The sequence below is a fragment of the Brienomyrus brachyistius genome, chromosome 19 (assembly GCF_023856365.1).
Source record: "Brienomyrus brachyistius isolate T26 chromosome 19, BBRACH_0.4, whole genome shotgun sequence".
Classification (NCBI taxonomy): Eukaryota; Metazoa; Chordata; class Actinopteri; order Osteoglossiformes; family Mormyridae; genus Brienomyrus; species Brienomyrus brachyistius.
This window is the reverse complement of record NC_064551.1, coordinates 12,251,878-12,270,221: the sequence shown is the minus strand read 5'-3', so window position 1 is coordinate 12,270,221 and position 18,344 is coordinate 12,251,878. Positions and strand designations below refer to the sequence as shown.

The 18,344-nt window shown below is 49.1% G+C and overlaps 2 protein-coding genes across 13 annotated transcripts in view; one reads left to right on the top strand and one right to left on the bottom strand.

Annotated features, from left to right (window-relative positions):
- Positions 1-3,938, top strand: part of LOC125714660 (calpain-3-like) — an 18,636-nt gene extending 14,698 nt beyond the window's left edge. For 5 of the 9 annotated variants that reach the window (XM_048985444.1, XM_048985448.1, XM_048985445.1 and 2 more), the window contains 7 exons: positions 891-962; positions 1,168-1,407; positions 1,662-1,730; positions 2,342-2,420; positions 2,531-2,647; positions 2,786-2,844; positions 3,077-3,938. In XM_048985444.1, the coding sequence (XP_048841401.1) occupies positions 891-962; positions 1,168-1,407; positions 1,662-1,730; positions 2,342-2,420; positions 2,531-2,647; positions 2,786-2,844; positions 3,077-3,103 (663 nt within the window). In that variant the 3' untranslated portion in view covers positions 3,104-3,938. The remainder of the gene's footprint in view (positions 1-890; positions 963-1,167; positions 1,408-1,661; positions 1,731-2,341; positions 2,421-2,530; positions 2,648-2,785; positions 2,845-3,076) is intronic. The other 4 variants (XM_048985450.1, XM_048985451.1, XM_048985449.1 and 1 more) reach the window with 1 other exon arrangement.
- On the bottom strand, positions 3,912-18,344 carry LOC125714659 (zinc finger protein 106-like). 4 transcript variants are annotated; one of them, XM_048985439.1, is made up of 22 exons: positions 18,058-18,344; positions 17,029-17,114; positions 16,788-16,849; positions 16,108-16,287; positions 14,033-15,454; positions 13,227-13,671; positions 13,084-13,135; positions 12,683-12,837; positions 11,243-11,303; positions 10,473-10,760; positions 9,686-10,370; positions 9,444-9,487; positions 8,837-8,985; positions 8,570-8,742; positions 8,324-8,504; positions 7,783-7,974; positions 7,655-7,717; positions 7,411-7,530; positions 7,248-7,319; positions 7,062-7,133; positions 6,601-6,747; positions 3,912-5,229 (listed from the first exon to the last, which is right to left on the bottom strand). In XM_048985439.1, exons 2-22 carry the CDS (start codon positions 17,080-17,082, stop codon positions 5,155-5,157), a joined length of 4,692 nt encoding a protein of 1,563 aa, XP_048841396.1. In that variant the 5' UTR covers positions 17,083-17,114; positions 18,058-18,344; the 3' UTR covers positions 3,912-5,154. The 4 variants fall into 4 exon arrangements, with proteins under 4 accessions (XP_048841396.1, XP_048841395.1, XP_048841397.1 ...); XM_048985438.1 differs by having other exon boundaries at positions 18,084-18,344; XM_048985440.1 differs by having other exon boundaries at positions 8,324-8,440; positions 8,608-8,742; positions 18,084-18,344.

The window sequence follows — 18,344 nt, the reverse complement described above, 5'->3', positions numbered from 1 at the left end:
GAGGTTCTATGGGAATCCAGCTACCTACATGTGAAGAGGCACAATTATGGATTTGGGCCAACGTTTGGTGCTGGTCTGTCATGTAGTGAGGGTTTTTATGTCAGTGATCTGGACCACTACAGTGGCACCTTCATCTCCACCATCCCCACCCCAGCTCCAGTATCACCTTCAAGCACTGGATGCATGGCTTGCGGTGAAGGATTTGAAGTGTCTTCTTCTCATCTTGTTGGTTTTGAATTAACGTTTGTTTGGGCGAGACAGCAGCTGTTGCTGCCATTTGCATGGACTTGAAGGTCCTTGAGGAGGTCCTGCATGGAACGGTCATGAAACGGCTGATTTGAGCTCATCTAACTTCCATGAATAAGTGCCAGTCCAGTCCTGCTTTCAGTACAATGGAGGTCGACACGCCTGCAGTAGGATTTCCCTCCCAGTCTCCTCCTGTCTTGTATTCCCATACAGTCTGTGACTGAATGATGGCCTTAATACATTAGATCAGTGTTTCTCAGTCCAGTCCTCCGGGACCCTTAGCTGGTCCACATTGTTGCTCCTTTCGAGCTCCCTCCCAGCACCTGGTAAAAACATGGATAATGCATGCACTATGTTTAACTATATAACATGGACTGTCTCTGGGTTCCTGAGGACCATTTTAAAATTTCTTACACTGTTAGAAGCTTTCTTCACCAGTAACATCTTTATATTGCTAACGCAGAATTAGCCAGGTACAAAAAGGTTACCTTCTGCTAGCCTGGGGTTATGATGTGTATGACGGATGTATGCAGGTTCTGCTTTAACATCTCAGCAAACTGAAATGTGTTAAAATCCTGGCTAACAAGTGCGACCCTCATACCGGACAACCGGCTCTGACAGGCCTCTTTCCCTCCCTCTCACAGCCAGCACCAGCCACCACAGAGAGTGAGGAGGACAAGCAGTTCCACGGCATCTTCCAACAGATCGCCGGAGATGTGAGTACTGGGAGCACTGGTGGGATTGGGTACTACTAAGTCATCTGAGAAACTGGCCGTTCTGTTCATATGAACTGCATAAATGGATGCCAAAAAAGCACGATGTTTTTGCGTTGGTCAGTTTTCTGAAGGTACGCATGAACAAGATGTCACCTACACCCTGTAGCTCACTGTCTAGCTAAAGCAGAGTTCTCCCGCACCGCAGGACATGGAGATCACGTCCAATGAGCTCAAGAATGTCCTGAACAAAGCCATTGGCAAACGTGAGTGTGCTTCTTACCATTGGTCTTGCTTATTCAGGATAGCCCACTGCCCCATCCCTTTCTACTACCCCTGTTATCCATGTCACCCCCCTCTCTGTTCTCCTCCCTCCCCAACAGACAAGGAACTGAAGACCATGGGCTTCAGCCTGGAGAGTTGCAGGAGTATGATTGCCCTCATGGATGTATCCTGCCCACAATAGCATTGCTGTACTCATATACACACCCTGGAAAGGATACTATCCTCAGTAAATCACGTTTCTTACCTAGAGTGTATTACACATAATCGACAAAGTTATTAATTATCTCCATGGATATGCTCAATCTTTCTTAATGACGAAGACAAAACGGTAAAATCTCACGTCATCACTATCAATTATAAAATAAACATTTGAAGTCAGCTGGGAGACAAGTACCTTCTTTAACTAGGCGTGCACAGACAGATGGGTCAGGCAAACTAAACTTTGATGAGTTCAAACACCTGTGGAACAAGATCAAGCACTGGCAGGTGGGTGAAGTAATTAACACTTCAGAGACTTCTTCACGAATACATACATAACCAGTCAAACGTTTTCGCACACACTGAGATTTCCTACATTTGCATGTTACTCAATTTAATTTACTAAAATACGCTGAAAATTCTTTGCCAACAAATAAATTTACAGTATTTACAGTATGTTCCCCAATTAGCAAGGTGTTTGATTCTCTAGCAGCTACAACAGCAGAGAAAATCTGAGGTATTCTTTCTACAAGGGACATTAAATACGGCTCTGCTTCATGGGATGAAAGAGTTAATTAGTGCATTTAAAGGACAGACTATAATTTGACTCTGCCATCACAACGCAACCAGTTAATAGGATGTCAGACATGCACTGTTACATAATCTTTCCATATTGTTTGATTTGATTTATATTTCATTTATAGTTGTTCACTGAACTTTCCAATATTTAAAAAGAATTTAAAGATATGCAGTTTACACAAAAAAAAACTTTTGACTGGTAGTGTATATAGTAGCATTGGGCACCCTTAGTTTACTTGACATGCTAGCTGCTCTCTAGGTACAAATTCAGTCAGGGACACTAGTATACCGCGGTCATCTATGATATGGTCTACATGCAGGGGATCTTCAAGCGGCACGACTTTGACAAGTCTGGCACTATAAACAGCTACGACATGAGGAACGCCGTCAATGATGCAGGTTAGAGACTGTCAGTCCACAATCCATTTCTCCGGTGTTGTCCATTTAAATTATCGCTAGCCCTCTAATGAACTATCATGCACATTTTTTGCATCTTATGTCCTACATAGGCTTCCATCTCAACAATCAACTGTATGACATCATCACCATGCGCTACGCCAACGACAACATGAAGATTGACTTTGACAGCTTCATCTGCTGCCTTGTGCGGCTCGAGGGCATGTTCAGTAAGTTATCATCTTATAATGCAGGACATGGGAGTACAGCAGCGCGCAAATGTATATATTATGAACTCCAGTGTATTCAGCTCTCAGACGGGAACATATTATGTGCCTGGTAGCTGACACATGGTGGTTCCTTTGTAGGGGCCTTCCATGCTTTTGACAAAGACGGAGATGGTCTGATCAAGCTCAACGTCCTGGAGGTAAAACCACTCACCTTTAACTGTTTTAAATACGTACAGCAATGGGAGACGATATGTACAAGCATTGGGTTTACTTGATTCTTGGGGACCTCAAGATAGTCACCGTTTTTGCTCCATCTCAGCTCCCGAGGGACTGTCAGGTGGGGAGCTGGCTGGGGTCCCCCCCCCCTCCGAGGACCGGTTGGGAAACGCTTCTCTAACCAGACGTGTGTATGTGTGTCCCCATGTGCAGTGGCTCCAGCTGACCATGTACGCCTAGAGAGGAATCCTCAACGCCACGTCTCCTGCACCCTAAAATATGAAGGCCCGCCCACACCACAAATTACCTCAGCCGTCACCCCATGTAATTCTGCTCTACTCAACACTGACCGCCAGCTTCCTACCCACACACTGAGAATATACCTCATGGACAAAGGCAGTTCTCTTTCACCATACTGGACACTCCTTGCCCAGAATCAGCCAGGGTTTTAACTCACAGCACAAATCCCTTCCTCGGTTCACCATCACTGAGAGAGAGAGAGGCTCATTCCTCAAAGGTTGGACTTATTTCATCTCAACTAAAACGCACCAATGGAATTCTCAGGCACAATCCAAAGAAAATGCAGTTTGGAAAGTGTTGGTGCCCCCTCATCGGGCAGATACAGAGGAGGTGGGCCACACGGCAGGAAATCAAATTAGGCTTTTGGGAGGAGGGGATTAAACCAAAGTTCTCAATATAAATATGGTGTGAATGTTTTTGTAGTGTAATACTGAAGCTGCATTTTAAAGAAACACTTGTTTGAATTTCTTTGAATCCTACCAAACTAGGCTGTTCCATATTTAGTAAATTCCTAATTAGGCCACCAATGAGACATTTACTGATACTTTGCAATTGTCTCGTTTGAACAGCAATGTAGTCTTTTAAAGGATGCTATTTCACTTTTTATTTTTTGAAAACCTGTTAACTGAACAATACCGATTTCAGGTTCCTGCACACTTCCTCAATAATCACCAAGCCATGTCGATTCATTCAGCCGAAAACGTTCTGGAGCGCACGCAATAATACGACGAAACACAGCGAATGCCGATTTGAAAATAAACAATTCAAAAATTTATTTGTCGTCTGTCACTCACACTCCTTATAAAATGCTTAAAGGCTTGAACAATGGGCTCCACAGAAGGTGCCGGTGCGTCCAAAGAGCAGGGGAAAGGGGCCCCCTCTCAGCCGCGGGCGAAAAACACAATCAGCGGTAGCCAGAACAATGGAATCCCTACAGAGACTCCACAGCTGTGACTGGTTCAGATGAACTGGTTAATATTCATACTAAGGTAACTGGCTGGATCGAGGCGGCAGATCGGGGGGGGCAGTTGGAGTGCAGTGTACACATGTATGCAAACCCCACTTTAAAGTTTCAATGCATCCTTGCCGCTGCTGTATCGTTAGTTACCAATTCCCCATTACGCTACTCTGCTCTCACACACGCACTTAAAAACATCTCACTCTGTCCCTACAAAACAAATCGGTCACGAGTGCGTACACACACATACAACCTACTAAGAGGAAGATCTGCAATACAGAGCGCCCTTTCAGCAGTGGCATAATCGGGATTTAAAAGCATGTGAGAACATGTCACGCACTGGCTTACTCTGGTAAAATTTAAATCCAAATCAAATACACATAAAGTAAAAAAAAAAAGTTTTCAGCCAAGAAGTAGCAGCTAAAAAGAGGACTGTGATCAGTGTAGTGATACGAGACTCTGGCACATTCCACCGTCTTCTGGACGACACGCTGACCTGTATAACTAGGGGATTCTTAAATACTGTACGGCATAAGGCTGTTTCATTGTTACGCTGATGTAACGCACTTCCCCTCCATGCAGAATGGTCACATGACATACTGCTTTTTGTTGTTCCTGAAGCCGCTTTAAATCCATGTTGAAAGGCATCCCCTACATGGAAACGCAGCTCATTTCCCTTGCCATGGGGATTTCTGTTTGAGATTAGCAAACAAGGGTTGCCCACCATGGTTAGCCCAGTTGTAGCCCAATGGATGCTGATGCTTTGCTTGATGGTCCTGAGTGACTAGGGCTCAAGACACCCGCATACAGCACCTCCTCCAAGTCTCCGCCCCCCTCGATTTGCTTAGCATCCCGTTGACATCTTCGGGGGGGGGGGGGGGAGTGGGTCAGTCTAAAGTTTTGGCAGCTAAGCAAAAGGTAGAAGAGTTCACAAATAAAGTCACCATTCCAGGTGGCATGTATGCAAGGACCTGTCGGGGGAACTGTCAGAACCCAAAATCGTTTCACTTCAGTGGAGGCCGACTACGGACAATCAGGCCCTCTCAGCTCTCTGGGGCTCCGGGCTGCTGTCCTCCTCGGCGTGTTTCTGTATGTGCAGGGGGATATCCTGCAGGGACAGAGGAGCAGCATCAGCCCCACACCCACCAAACACACAGGGGAATGGGGGCAGTCTGCCAAATACCCTTTAAACCAGGGCATTTCAACCTGGGGGGCATATGATGGTATAGTCACCCAATTCACACAATTTTCAAAACATCAAAATATTTAAAAATACCCTCCCCTAAAACAAAAAATATTAGAGAAGCCCCCACTGCAGTCCTTAGTAATCACACAGAGGTATGGGGTTCTACGCTCTTTGGGGGACCCTGCTTTAAGAAAAAAATGGTCAATGTTAACACACACAATGCACAACAATGAAATGCGTTCTCTGCATATAACCCATATATAACCCACAGCACGGGGCAGCTAATTTAGCACCTGGGTAGCAGTGCCTTCCTCAGGGTACCTCAGTGGTGCCTTGCTGGTGGGGGGATTCGAACCTGCAATCTTTTAATTACAAGTATGCTTCCCTAACCATTAGGCCACCACTAACACGCAGCAGCCGTACAGCCAGGGACACACATAAGTGGTGCTAAAGTACACATTCCCCATATAAAGTGATGTGCGATATATCTTGTTGCGACTGCGCAAATGTAAAAGACATTTCTGCACGTATTGCTTTACATGGTGAAAGTGTCCTTCCATTCTATGTATGTGCATCCCTGAGTAGAGCCTCTACATACCAACATATGGTACTACTATGGTCATACTAGACTTGTGCATCGTTTGGGTTTTCCCAATACTGGTGCTAACGTGGTATTTTTTTAATTGTTCCTGTGTTTAAATGGTGCCTGAACAAAAAATAAGGCCAAAAAAAGGTCAACAACATTAAAGAACGGCTTTATATTCCTAAGGCAAATTTTGAACTGAGTATATTAACCTGACACCTTAAACATGAATATAAATTAATTTCAAGTGTTCTGCTTTTTACAAACAATCATCTTTAAATATTAGCTGTATGGCCTGGTGTCAGAATCCTTTCGAATGAAATACAGCCACACGCAGACCATTTAGATTTAGGCTTCTTAACCGTGTTTAAGGTAGCTATTAACTAGCGTTAAGCGTCTGCTGACATCAGAGCAAGTGTAACGTTAAGTTGCAATTGCATGTGAAGTGCAGTGATGCTTCCGTTGTCTGAGCACTACTGGGGAAATATTTCAAATCGACAGCTCAGGCATTTAAGAGGCACCTAAATCTGCGTTGCAATATGGTCTGGCACGTACCGGTCGTGACCACACCGTCATAAAGTTTCGGTACTCGAGCCGAATTCTTGCACTTTTGACGTTTATTATTAGACAGGCTGCCATGTTGCTGCGATTTGGTTGGCTGGCTGCTCGCCGTCCCCAGCCGTCCGGCGAGAGGAGGGAGGGCCGCGTACCCGGTTAGAGCCGTTCCGTGAGGTGAAGAAGGCCTCGCAGCTCCTCCAGCGGCACTTGAGGGTCTGGAGGGTGGGGTTGGCGTGGTCCGTGAGGAGGTGCTGGTGCAGGTGGGTCATCACACCAAAGATCAGCGAACAGCCATGCCACTGTAGAAGGGAGGGTTAGGGTCCCAGTTTGGCCCTGACTCAGGAACTGGCATCCTTCAGGAAGGAAGTAGTTTTGCTAACTGTGCTGGATTTTTTACACGTGTACATAATTCCATAACTCCACCTTCGGCGTTGTAATGTCTGTCCTGTTTCACTGTGTGTCTGGCTGGGATGATGATAAAGCTTTACTTAGTCATTTTTTTTTTTTTATCTGACTGTGCAGCTTAAGTAGAGGCGTGACACAATAGCTGACTGTCCAATCAGCCTTCCAGACGGCCACGTGCAGAGCAACTGGCCCGAGTGTGTGTTCTTACCCAGCAGCGGTAATTCTGCATCAGGTTGAGCCTGACAGCCCGGACACTCCCATCGTAGCAGCCGGTGTAAATCTGGGTCGCGGATATGGAGACAGTGACTGTACGTTAACGCCAACTGGTCAACATTCGCCCGCATTAAGCGCCCGCTGGAACTCGCCGGGCCCCAAGGTGGCTGTTTCTGCTCACCATGCTCTTGTGGATGCTCATGCACATGACCATGTCTGTGTGACCACCGTACACCTGCAGCCGGTCGTGGGACTGGGGGGGGGGGCAGAAATGCAGGCTTCATCAGCAACACACTGGGGGGGTGGAGGCAGAGTGAGGCCACGGCGCGGGATGGGCGACCGACCTGTAGCTCGTAGATGCGCACCAGCCTGTCCAGGCAGGCTGTTATCATCACCTTGCCCAAGATGGCTACCACGGTAACAGCATGGCTGTGCCCCTTATAGATGTGTTTCAGCTCCCCTGTCTGCAGGCGACAATTCGGGGCCGAGGGGGCGGAGACAAAGACAGAGAGACGGAGAGCTGAATGAGGTAAGCGAAGGAGGAAAGGACCAGCAGGGCGGCGCCGAAGAGGAGGCGAGGGCACTCACGTGGATGTTATGGGCATGGACAGATTGGTCGCTGGAGCCGCTGAAGACAAGGTCATTCAGCACCTGCAGGAAGATGTGTGGGTCAGATGTTCCACTAGGGGGTGCCGCAGAGCAGAGGCAGAACCTACCTTCATACAGAGCACCGTCTTGGTGTGGCCCTTGAGTGTGCGCAGCAGCAGGCCATTCCTGGCGTCCCGCACGCTGATGGTGCTGTCGTAGGAGCCGACCAGCAGGAGGCGCCGTGACCCTTCCTGCGTGGACGCCAGGCAGCTCACTGCACGTGGCCCATGGCACTCGAAAACATCCAGCTGCTGGTTTTTCTGCGGGTGACAATTGCCATTAAACTCTTAAAGAGGTTTTATTGAAGATTCTGGGGAATATGAGCCCTGTGCCAGCTCAGGGGTTAAGCGGGGTTAGCAGGGGGACCTGCGGGATGGGGAAGGGGCCCTTGGGCTCCTGTGCTTTCAGGGAGGGGCTGGCACTGCATGTTGCCCTCATTGTGCTTCTTATTTATTAATAATAGTATCAATTGAGCTTTAATCCTCAGCATTTATTTGAGGCAGGCACGAGCCCCACAACCACCCATAACAAATCCAGGAGTCAACTGAAATGTAGGCGGCATAAACCTGAAGAAGAGCAGAGAGGTAAAAGAGCAGAAATGGGGCTCACCTTCAGGCAGAAGCTGACCACAGAGCCATTGGCCAGGCCTGCGTACAGAATCTTCCAGCGGCTATGCAGACACAAGACCCGGTCCAGCATGCAGAACTGCTGCACGCACTGCCTGTTCTGTGGACAGGAAGGGAAGGTGGCGGGAGATTGGGAGGAGAAAGTGGGGAAAACAGAACGCTGTAGGACTTAAGACGTTCAAGCCTAGAGACACAACGTTCCTCTTCGATAAACGACTATCCACACAGTTCTGCCAGGGAGGCCATGTGCTGGGCAGACGGATCTACCTTGAGACTGTAACAGCGGATGGTGTGGTCACTGGAGCCCGTGTACAGGTAGGACTGCATCCCCGTGCTGGGCAACACCAGCAAGCAGTTGACCTTGGCGCCATGGCCTTCGAAGACGGCCGTGCACTGGCGAGTCTAAAGGCGGCAGGCCGGCGTCAGGATCCGTGCGCGGCAGGTGAAAGAACTGAGCGGCGGGTCCGAGACTGGACTAAACCGGGTCGACACCCACCACTAAGCTGAAGGCACGCACTGTCTGGTCCTCGGAGCAGGTGTACAGGCACCCCCCGTAGATCTGCAAGCCAGTGACGGCCACCTGGTGGCCCAGGAAAGAGCCCTCAGACGGCTCCTGCTTGCTCTCCGACTCCAAGGAAGCACGGACTGCAGACACACACAAACATGCATACGTGGCATGGGACACGAAGACAGAAGCACGACTTTGCATAGTGCGGTACACGGTGCTCTCCCCTATCCGTCCGAGGTCCACGGTAATAACACAGACTTATTTTAAAGTGCTGGGATGGTAAAAATCACACCCTCACAAATGTGACATCATCTTAAGGTCCTAGCCGTCGTCTTTAAGGAAAAACACGACTTAAGAGAACAGCAAGTATAGTCTGAGATATGAGCAAAAACATGGTGCTCCTCTAGAGACTGCTGCATCTCATAAGGATATGGAAAGGATGACTTGCATTATTTACTAGTGGGAGCATAAAATGCCACATGGTACAAAAGTATGATGTAACAGACTTGAGGTCTGCTGATACACACAGCTGCCACTGCGTTTTGACAGCCCTTAATCTGAGGCAGGGGCCCCTGAGAGTGAGCAAGGCACTTACACTGCGAACTCTGCTCTCCACCCCCCGCAGATGACCGGGTTTTTCTGTGGGGACAGAAGAGACAGGGTCAGAGAGACATTTCCTGTTTGCAAACCGAGGCGGTGACACTCCCGATGATGTGTTTGCGCCCTCTGAAGGCCGGCCGGTGTATGCGCGTATGACTTGCGATGGGCCATAAATGAACGCAAACCGTCATTACTGTCACTGAACCACATGGGGGTGCCACCAGGACCGGGGCTGACCTGCAGGGCATCTCCGTTTTGATAGCGGGGGCCAGCTCGCTGGTGGAGCTGACCTCGTCGCAGGCCAGTCTCCGCTGCTTGGCTTTCCTTGAGATCGGAGGTGTGGGAGCAGCAGGGGGCGAGGGGGACTTTGGGGGGGCGGGTTCCTCGCGCTCCTCCTCCTCCTCCTGTTCAGAGGAGTTGAGGGAGATGACCTCGCAGGGCGGAGCTTCCGGGTTATCCACGATGGCCAGGGAGGAGGAGGAGTCGTCGCTGCTGGCCCCTCCCAGAGGGAGCTCCGAGGGACCCGGTTTCCCCGCCTCCTCATCCTGTTCCCGCTCCATTGGCTTCCTCTTGGCTTTGCTCGGGGTCTCCCGGTCCGTGTCGCTCTCCGTACTCCCTGCGCGGTTCTCACACTGCGCCATCATCCTCTTCCTCTTCTTTGTCAGAAGTTTCTTCTTCTTGGAGCCCTTCTTGGAGGAGGTGGAGAAGGTGCCCGGATGTGGGGATCCACTTCCAGAACCTCCGGCAGCAAAACACTCAGTGTGAGCCACAGCGGCCTGGTCAGACCTCGCCTCCGCTTGGGCCTCGGTGGTGAGCATCCCAGGAGAACCCAGCCGCTTCCCAGCAGAATCCCTACAAGCAGCCCCACTGAGCCCCCCCCTCGACCCACTAGTGGACGGAGAGGAACTGTGTACAGGGAACTCTGTAGATGGGAGGAACAGAAAAACAATGGTGATTAAAGAGGAAGAAAAGCTTACCACAGCAATGCAAAAATGTTACTGTGTAAGGGACAGGAAGCTCGGACCCGTGTGGGGGGAGGAGAAGGCAGGGTGGGGCGCTGGGGGACACAGTCCCAAGGCGGTGCTGTCAATGACACCCAGATTCGAGTGGGTGGGAGAAAGGGACTCTTGCTTGATGGAAGAGGGCCCTTTGAGGGCAAACATGCTGGTCGCAGGTGATGCGGAGGACAGGGAGACAGACGGCGAGGAGAGGGCAGCTAGAGGAGGCTGGCTGGGCAGAGCAGATGAATCAGCAGGGGGCACCCCAGAGGCCTCTGCCATTCCATTAGGACTGGCCCCATTCTCATAATTGTCTGGAAAACAAGGTCGGAAAAGTAGGAGTCAAATGCCAGGTCTCTCGTAAACAATAAAAAAAAAAACAAGTCTGTGTGTGTAACAGTGCCATGGAGTCCAGGTATGACGGTCACCCCCATTGTATCCTCACGGTTACCCGCACTGTATGCCACTGTCATCCTCACTTGCGTGGTCACCCACACTGTACACTCATTGTCACACCCACTGTATGCTTGCAGTCATCTCCACTTTCATGGTCACCCCCACTGTATGCTCACTGCCACCACCACTGAATGCTCACTGTCATCATGACTATCATGGTCATTCCCTCTATACGTCACCCGCACTGTATGCTCACTGCCACCCGCACTGTATGCTCACTGCTACACCCATTTGCATGGTCACCCCCATTTTCATGCTCACAGTCTCCCCCACTTTCGGGCACAGGGGCGCTTCAAGAGCTCACAGACGGCTGCAGAATTTGTTCATTGGTGGGACCAACCTTGCATGCCCTGCAGGATTTCAATGCGCTTCGCCCGCAGCGAGTTCATTTCTGTGGTGATCTGAAAGCATTTAAAGGTCATAACATTGACATGCTTAAAAACACACCAAGACATTTATAAGGACAAACGGAGGGTTTTTGTAGTAGTGGGAGGTGAAAGGAACCTCAAAACCTACGATGGATGAGATTAGCACATGTTACCCACCAGAGCCTGATCATTTCTGGGTTCCTGTTGGGTTAAGTTATTAACCCTCTGGGGTTGAATACTTTTCACATCTATTTCAGTTTATATCTCGCTGGAATCTTCATGTAGAATCATGAAAAAAATGCTGACTAAATCCATAATCTGTCTTGTTTTCAAAACGTCAATTGTCAGAAGTATTAAAGTTTTTAAAATTAGGTTAAGTCGGCAAAAAAGTAAACCATGTCACCTTTCTTTGTTTTACCTGCATGGGGGGCGTGTAGTGCCGCCCCCACCTGAAGATCGCTATTTGCATTATAAATAGCTGCACTTCTGCGCATTCAAATCACATTCGCATGGTAATTTGATGAACAACGCAGAAGTGAAACGCAATCCAGATACATCCCCACCAGCGCCGGGGGGGGGGGGGGGTGTGGCCAGGTGTGAATGGCTTATTCATACACATGAAAGTTGCTACATATTCAGTGAAAGGAGCCAGAAATAGTGACCTGAGTTTGGTGTTTTTCTTATTTATAAATCAAACTGAATGCTGCACCTACACCATTTACTCATCTTCATGTAGCCAAGACCTTGGTGATCAGATATCTGGGATCAAAACAAACTGCCACCATTGCTTACTATGTACTTTTATAATGTTTCTGCGAGTGTACAAACTGCATTTTGCAATGTCTATACTTTGATGTCAAATTACAAACTTCACATAAATCTGACATATTTACAAAGTACACCAAGATTAAGATGAGGTTAATGCCAAAACAAATACATAAGAAATAATTTACTTGCCATGATTTAAGTTTATGATACTGAATGAAATGTGCGACCATGCCCCAGTGAAAGTGTGTTCCCTACCCCTAGACCCCAGAGGGTTAATGGGAACAGTTAAACCAGTCTGCAGCATGTTAATCCCACCCAGTGTGGGTCTGAAAGCCTCTGAGAAAGAACAGTGAGCGCCGGGCCCAGCAAACAAACAGGGGAAGGAGATGCTAGTTCATTAGGAGCCTTTCAATCAAATGAGACCTACAGCAGCTCTACTTGTTATTCTACAAAATGGTCAATATTCGACCCTTTGAACACAGTCAATCAGAAGAGGCTACAAAAATCCCAGCAAACTGGCACTACAATAATACACTTTGGTATAATTTTAAAATAGGACGATAACGAAGTTCCTTAAATGATGAGGCAGACTGGGACAGGGAGATGCTTAATATCGGCGACCCAGAAAATTGTTGGCACCTCACCTGCTGCTTGACCATCAGGAGGCGCTGCACCTCCATGTATGCCGCCTGCAGGGCCATGCGAGCCTGAACTAGACTGTCTTCTAGGGTCTGCAGGGAGCTGTTGAGCTCCTCCTCCCTCAGGGAGAGTGTCAGCAGCTCGCCCACCGGTGTGGACTCTGAGGTCCCGTACCATGGTACAAACACACAAGCAATCATCATCAACGTGGACTGCCAGCCCCAGCACAAGACCACCTTCAGGTCACATGTTGGCGAGGGAACATGCCAAGTAAGGAAGCATTCCCAACCATATTAGCAAAGTTTTTTAAAAATCCTGTTAAGTACATAACTTCGAGCAAGGCCTAGTCACCATAGTAGTTGCGCATTGCATATGTAAATAGCCTTTAAGAGCTAAACGGACTCACCTTTAACTTTCGTCGCCTTTGTAACCGTTTTTGAGACTGTCGATGTTACATCCTGTCCAAAAAGAAAGGAAAGAGGAACATGAACACACCACAGAGCCTTTGGTCGCCTCAGGTTAATCGGATCGCACTCTACAGTTGCCCACCGTTCCGCCAGTCCCTCCCCCGTGGGAATCGTCGTGCTCCGTTCCCGAATCTGTCCCAGCATCCTCTTTCACAGTTTTCTCCGGGTTGCCCACAGGACTGGCGCCCCGTTGAGAATCCCTCTTCTGACAGCCTTCTGCTTGAGGCTCGGAGGGTAGGTGGCTTCCACTGACCCACGGCACAGTCCTGGGCTCCTCACAGTTCAAATGGAGGCTCTTCCTGGGAGGTTCCCTCGGGACGGCGCCCGTGGCCGGTGGGAAATTGAGGGCCTTGTCGCCACTCGCCACGTTACTCTCCGACAGGCTGCGTTTCCGCGATGAAGGCCCAGGGGGTGCAGCGTGCGGCTCGTCCAATGCCTCCCAGTGAAAGCCCAAAGACAGAGGAGGGTCCTCCAGACTGTGAACTTCCGGGTCAGAGGGCACCGGGGCCACCATCTCAATTCCAAACCTAATCGGTGAAAGGCAGACACCTTTGTTTACAAACACTTACGCTGTTTCCGATGTGAAGTGCACCAAAGTGATTATGGGCCACGGACTAAACAAACAGCATCGCAAAGCTCATATAAAATGGTGCATCGAAAGCAGCAAAGGGAGTAGCAAATACATCAATATGTCAACAGTAAATATGGGAACCATCAACTTGGAAATGACATATAGACAAATATGGGCACTTTTGCAGCATATGGTCAAGACGGCCAGGCTGACATGAAGTATCGCACCATCTGTATGAAGGTGATTGGCCGCCTTATACCAAGTTAAGTGCATTAACCAAAGGCTACATCGATCTGCAAACAATGGGTAGCGCTCACCTGGGCATGCCCCTCCCCTGGCCCTGCTTCTTCTTGCTGACTTCCTGGTAGACCTGGTCCCAGTTGACGTTCCGCCGGGAGCCCGAGGAGCTGATCAGCTGCCTCAGGGTGGGCTTCAGGCCCGATTCCTTTTCAGCCAGTGGCCTCCGCTGGCCGTCGATGTTGCGGATCCGCCGTGCGATGTTCAGGTTAGGCTCGTGGGTCCCCGCCTTGCTCATGTGACGGGACAGGTCTCGTTTGAGGGACGCGGGCAGGGCCAGTTTGCTCAGGCTGGGCACCCGTGATGCGCTGGCCGTCGTGGGGGCATCCTTCAGTACGTCGCTGTCGGAGCTGGGCCCCTCTTCCGTCGTGGGCTCTCTTGCCCCTTGCTCGAAGGCTGCCTCTGATGTTTCCGCCTCCTGGCCCCTTCCCTCCTCCACTTCCGTCTTCAGCCCCTCCACCCCTCCTTCTGGTGCCACAGGAACAGCCTCTTGGGAAGCCTCGCTGGTGGAGGTACTTATCTGGACTGACTGCACGGACGAGGCATGGGGAGATGTTGGTTTGGTGGCCTCACTGGATGCCTGAACCCGAACGCTGTTTTGCGGATGCTGGCCAGCCTTGTCTGGTTGGGTCCCCGTGCTTTTCAAACCTGCAGGTGTACCAGGATTGCCTTTCGTACTGGGCTGCACGGTCCAGTGGTGCCCCTCTGTGTGTGGCTTGGGGATTAAAACATCTCCCGTCTCCCCATCATCCCGAAGAGCCTTCCTGGCCTTCCACATTATTTCCTGAAGCTGTTTGTCCTGCTCATGGGGGGACCGGCAAAAGGACCCACAGCTGTTGGCCATACCTCTGCTTTGGCCAAATTTGGGGAGCTTCTCTGTCCCAGACGCTGGCTGAGCCTGTTGCTTTCCATCGGGACGCTGGTAGCCATCTAGCATCCTTTCCTTGGTGTTGTGCTGGAAGCTGCACGACATGGGCAGCTGATTGTTGGTGAAGTCGATGTCCATCTGTGTCGAGTTCACGTTGCCCCACGGCCTGTGCTGTTTGCCAGGGTATGACCCAAAGATCTGTCTACTTGGACTGAAAGTGTAGTTTTGGTGTTGCCACTTTTTTCCTCTCCATTTACCCCTATGCCCGAAACCCCGCGCTGGCCAATTTGGGAAGCCTGGCATCCCACCGGGGAGGAATTCCTGGCTGGGGTGCCTGTTCCCCGACCCCTGAGGGGCGCCTTCATCATGGTGTGCGCCAGGGGCGCCCCTGTGAGGAGGAAATGGTCGCAACTGCCAGTGGGGTGTGCCACGGCCCATCTGCATTGGGTGGAACATGGGGTAGCACCCTCTATGTGGCCCCCTAAAGTGCTGGAACGCAGGGGCCCTCTCCGACCAGAACAGCTGCTTCTGTCGCCTATTCTCCTCCAATTGGGCGGCTGCCTCCTCTTCTTTCCTGATCAGAGAGGATGAGATCAGGCATGATCCCAGAGAGGAGGCCTGACTGCCCAGTACAGCATAAATACTCCATACTCTCTATGTCAGCATTTCTCAAACGGGTCCTAGGAATTTCCAGAAAGTCCACTGGGAGATGGGAGAAAGCAGAAATGTAGACCGTCTAGAGGTGCCTGGCGACCGGGATGAGAAACATTCTGACTGGATCACACTGCGTGGATTTTGCTCTTTTATTTTGACTTATTCGTGCTGCTGCACCGTTTTGATACTGCTGTCTAATATCACTGTCATGCCAGTGATGCTCCTACGAGAGTACACAACTGATTGCTCACAGGCTAATCTGGCCATAAGGGCACAAGACTCATTACATCATTATTTTTACCTTAGATGGCAAATCACTCAAAAACTTAGTGTTACAAAGAATTCTGAAGAAAAGTAAGAAAAATATCTTGTCGGTAGGCTTGAAATAATTGTAATTTGTAAATTTTGCAATTTACTACTAGTAACCTTTTGTTCATGGACCAGGTCCTGCTTGGGTTTGAGTTGCTGGATAGACTGGTGCAGTTTGCGACAGAGTGAGCCACAGAGCAGGATGTTTATGGTACCGAGTGCGAGCAGACACCCGAAGCAGCGCACGCCATGCCGCAAGCCCACCTGCGCTGTTTCTCGAGGTGCTCCAGCTCTGCATCGAAGTACTCCTCGTCCGATTTGGGTCCCTCGCCCTGCTCCTGCTGCGCCACCCGAAACTTATGCAAGGAGCTGGAGATGTGGCTGGCGTAACCCGTCAGGCCCGCCACCGAAATCTGGCAAACCCGACACTCGTGCTTACAGTCCCTGTGGAGGAGGTGAACACTGGGGCTGTCAAACGTAGCAACTAAAGAGCCCTGACTACAAACGCATATTCTTAAAGCATCCAGCGAGAGTCGGCTGTTCTTTGTGGTCGAAGTAAATCCGACAACAGGCATCTTTTAACGTGATCTTTAACAGATCGCTGTGGATTACGGTGACCACCTAATCCACGACAGGAGGGACACTGCAAGCTACTTCAGGTTTTAACTGTTTGGTTCCTCTAGTGCTTCTACTAGTTCGTTTCCTTGACTGAAAGACTCACCCAGCTGTTTCGCATTAACATTAATGACACATGCATGATTATAGCGCACAGCAAGAACTCGGTGCTTAAGTGAAATCCGGGTCCTTTTAATTAAAATGGCTGAAACGATAGTTCACAGACCCTGCCCTAGCCCATAATGTCCCTCCTGGCATGGATTAGGTGGTCACCCTACTGTGGATAGAGGGAGGAGCTTGCAGAGGAACCTCGCAGGATTGTCTCTCACCGGCCCTTAATGTTCTCCAGCTCGCGGTGGTGCAGCATGCTCCGCAAATGCTCCTCCATCTCCTAGAAAGGGGGGGGAGGGGGGGGAACAAAGCCAGTGTGAATGCTGGGTGGAGGGACACAATGACTAGAACAGGGTCTAGCAGTACGTGCTCAGAGTACAGACATCGCCTCCTCTGATTGGCTGGGGAGCAGGACGCCTCGCTGCATGCAGCATCCTGGTTCTGGGTGTGGATCCTCACCTGCTTTGTATTGTGTGTCGTACGACACAGAATGCATCTCCTCTCTCTCCCCATATCAGCCACTGAGGTGGAGCATCAGGCCATCACTGAAAGGAGATTCACAGAAAAATGATTAATAAGAAATACATAAATAAAAAAATCATTCCTGGCTGTAGCATATCTGTGGCATATTATGGGTACTCGGGTATCCATCTACGTGATCATACTTCCACATGGCATATTTGTTCTTTTTTGAGTTCCTTAATATAAATAATTTTTAAGAGCACTTCAAAAAGATTTTGAGGAATATGAAAATTTTCTGTCCAAAATATTGGCAAATCATTAACTGTGGTTTGACCATTGGTCACCACATTTACGCTATGGACTTTATAAATTATGGACAGCTTTCAAATCCTGCTGATGAGATCGAGGCAGTAAATATGCATGTAACCCCTTCATTTCGCTGAGTTCCATTTCCAAAGACATTAGGACTGAATCTCTCCGCCATACTTCAGAAGTATTAAATATTGTTATCAACATAGTAATTCACGTCTACACGGACACAGAAACAGCAACGCAAACATTACATTTGACCTGTGGTACTGCTACAGCAGCCACGGAAATCACGCCAGAAAAATGTCATCCGTAATTAAAAATATTTAGTAAATATCAAAACTAAAAGTCTGATGAGGCTACGCATTTGTTACCTGAAAATTGTGACAAAACATTGCTATACTCCAACGCTATCTGTATCTCTGAGGGAGATACTTCACTTCACAATCACAATCAACATTTGTGTGCCAGGTTGCATTTTATAATAGTAAATAAGTGATACGTAATATTCATATTTACTATACTGTATATTACTATCGGCATAAAAATAGCTTTATTCAACCCTTTTATTAGCAAAATGTAAACTTCACCGCCCAACGACCTTCGCAACTGTTGGCGCAGTAATTATATAGCTTTAACTTTCGTATCATTACAGGGTCTGTCAGAAAACATGCACAATAACAACCCCCCAAAAGAGAAAACACGGGTACAGCTTACTTTAAAAGTTTATACGAACCGCTTACATGTTTTTTAAGAGAGGTGCACAGGGAGCCAAATCAGCTTGCTAGTAACAAGCATGCCTTCGCTGTTTGATGTTGTCTTAAGTATATTTATGTTTCTTAAAAACGCGCCGCTGTAGATTTCGCGAAGTTCTGCACATTTTACTAACAGGATATCATACTTATTTTCCTGGTATAGCCTGTTTACAGTTCCAATCCCCCTACGCTACACGTGCGTCCAATATACGCCATGTCCGTACATGGTATAGCTTGATTTCTCCTCAT

Bases quoted from the DNA above. Each gene is read 5' to 3' on its own strand.
- LOC125714659 (XM_048985439.1), bottom strand. From the start codon at position 17,082: ATGGGGAGAGAGAGGAGATGCATTCTGTGTCGTACGACACACAATACA. The intron at 13,672-14,032 runs GTGAGCGCTACC...TTCACCGATTAG, and splicing joins CAGGGGAGGGGCATGCCCAG to GTTTGGAATTGAGATGGTGG. The intron at 10,761-11,242 runs GTTGGTCCCACC...CTTGTTTTCCAG, and splicing joins AATCCTGCAGGGCATGCAAG to ACAATTATGAGAATGGGGCC.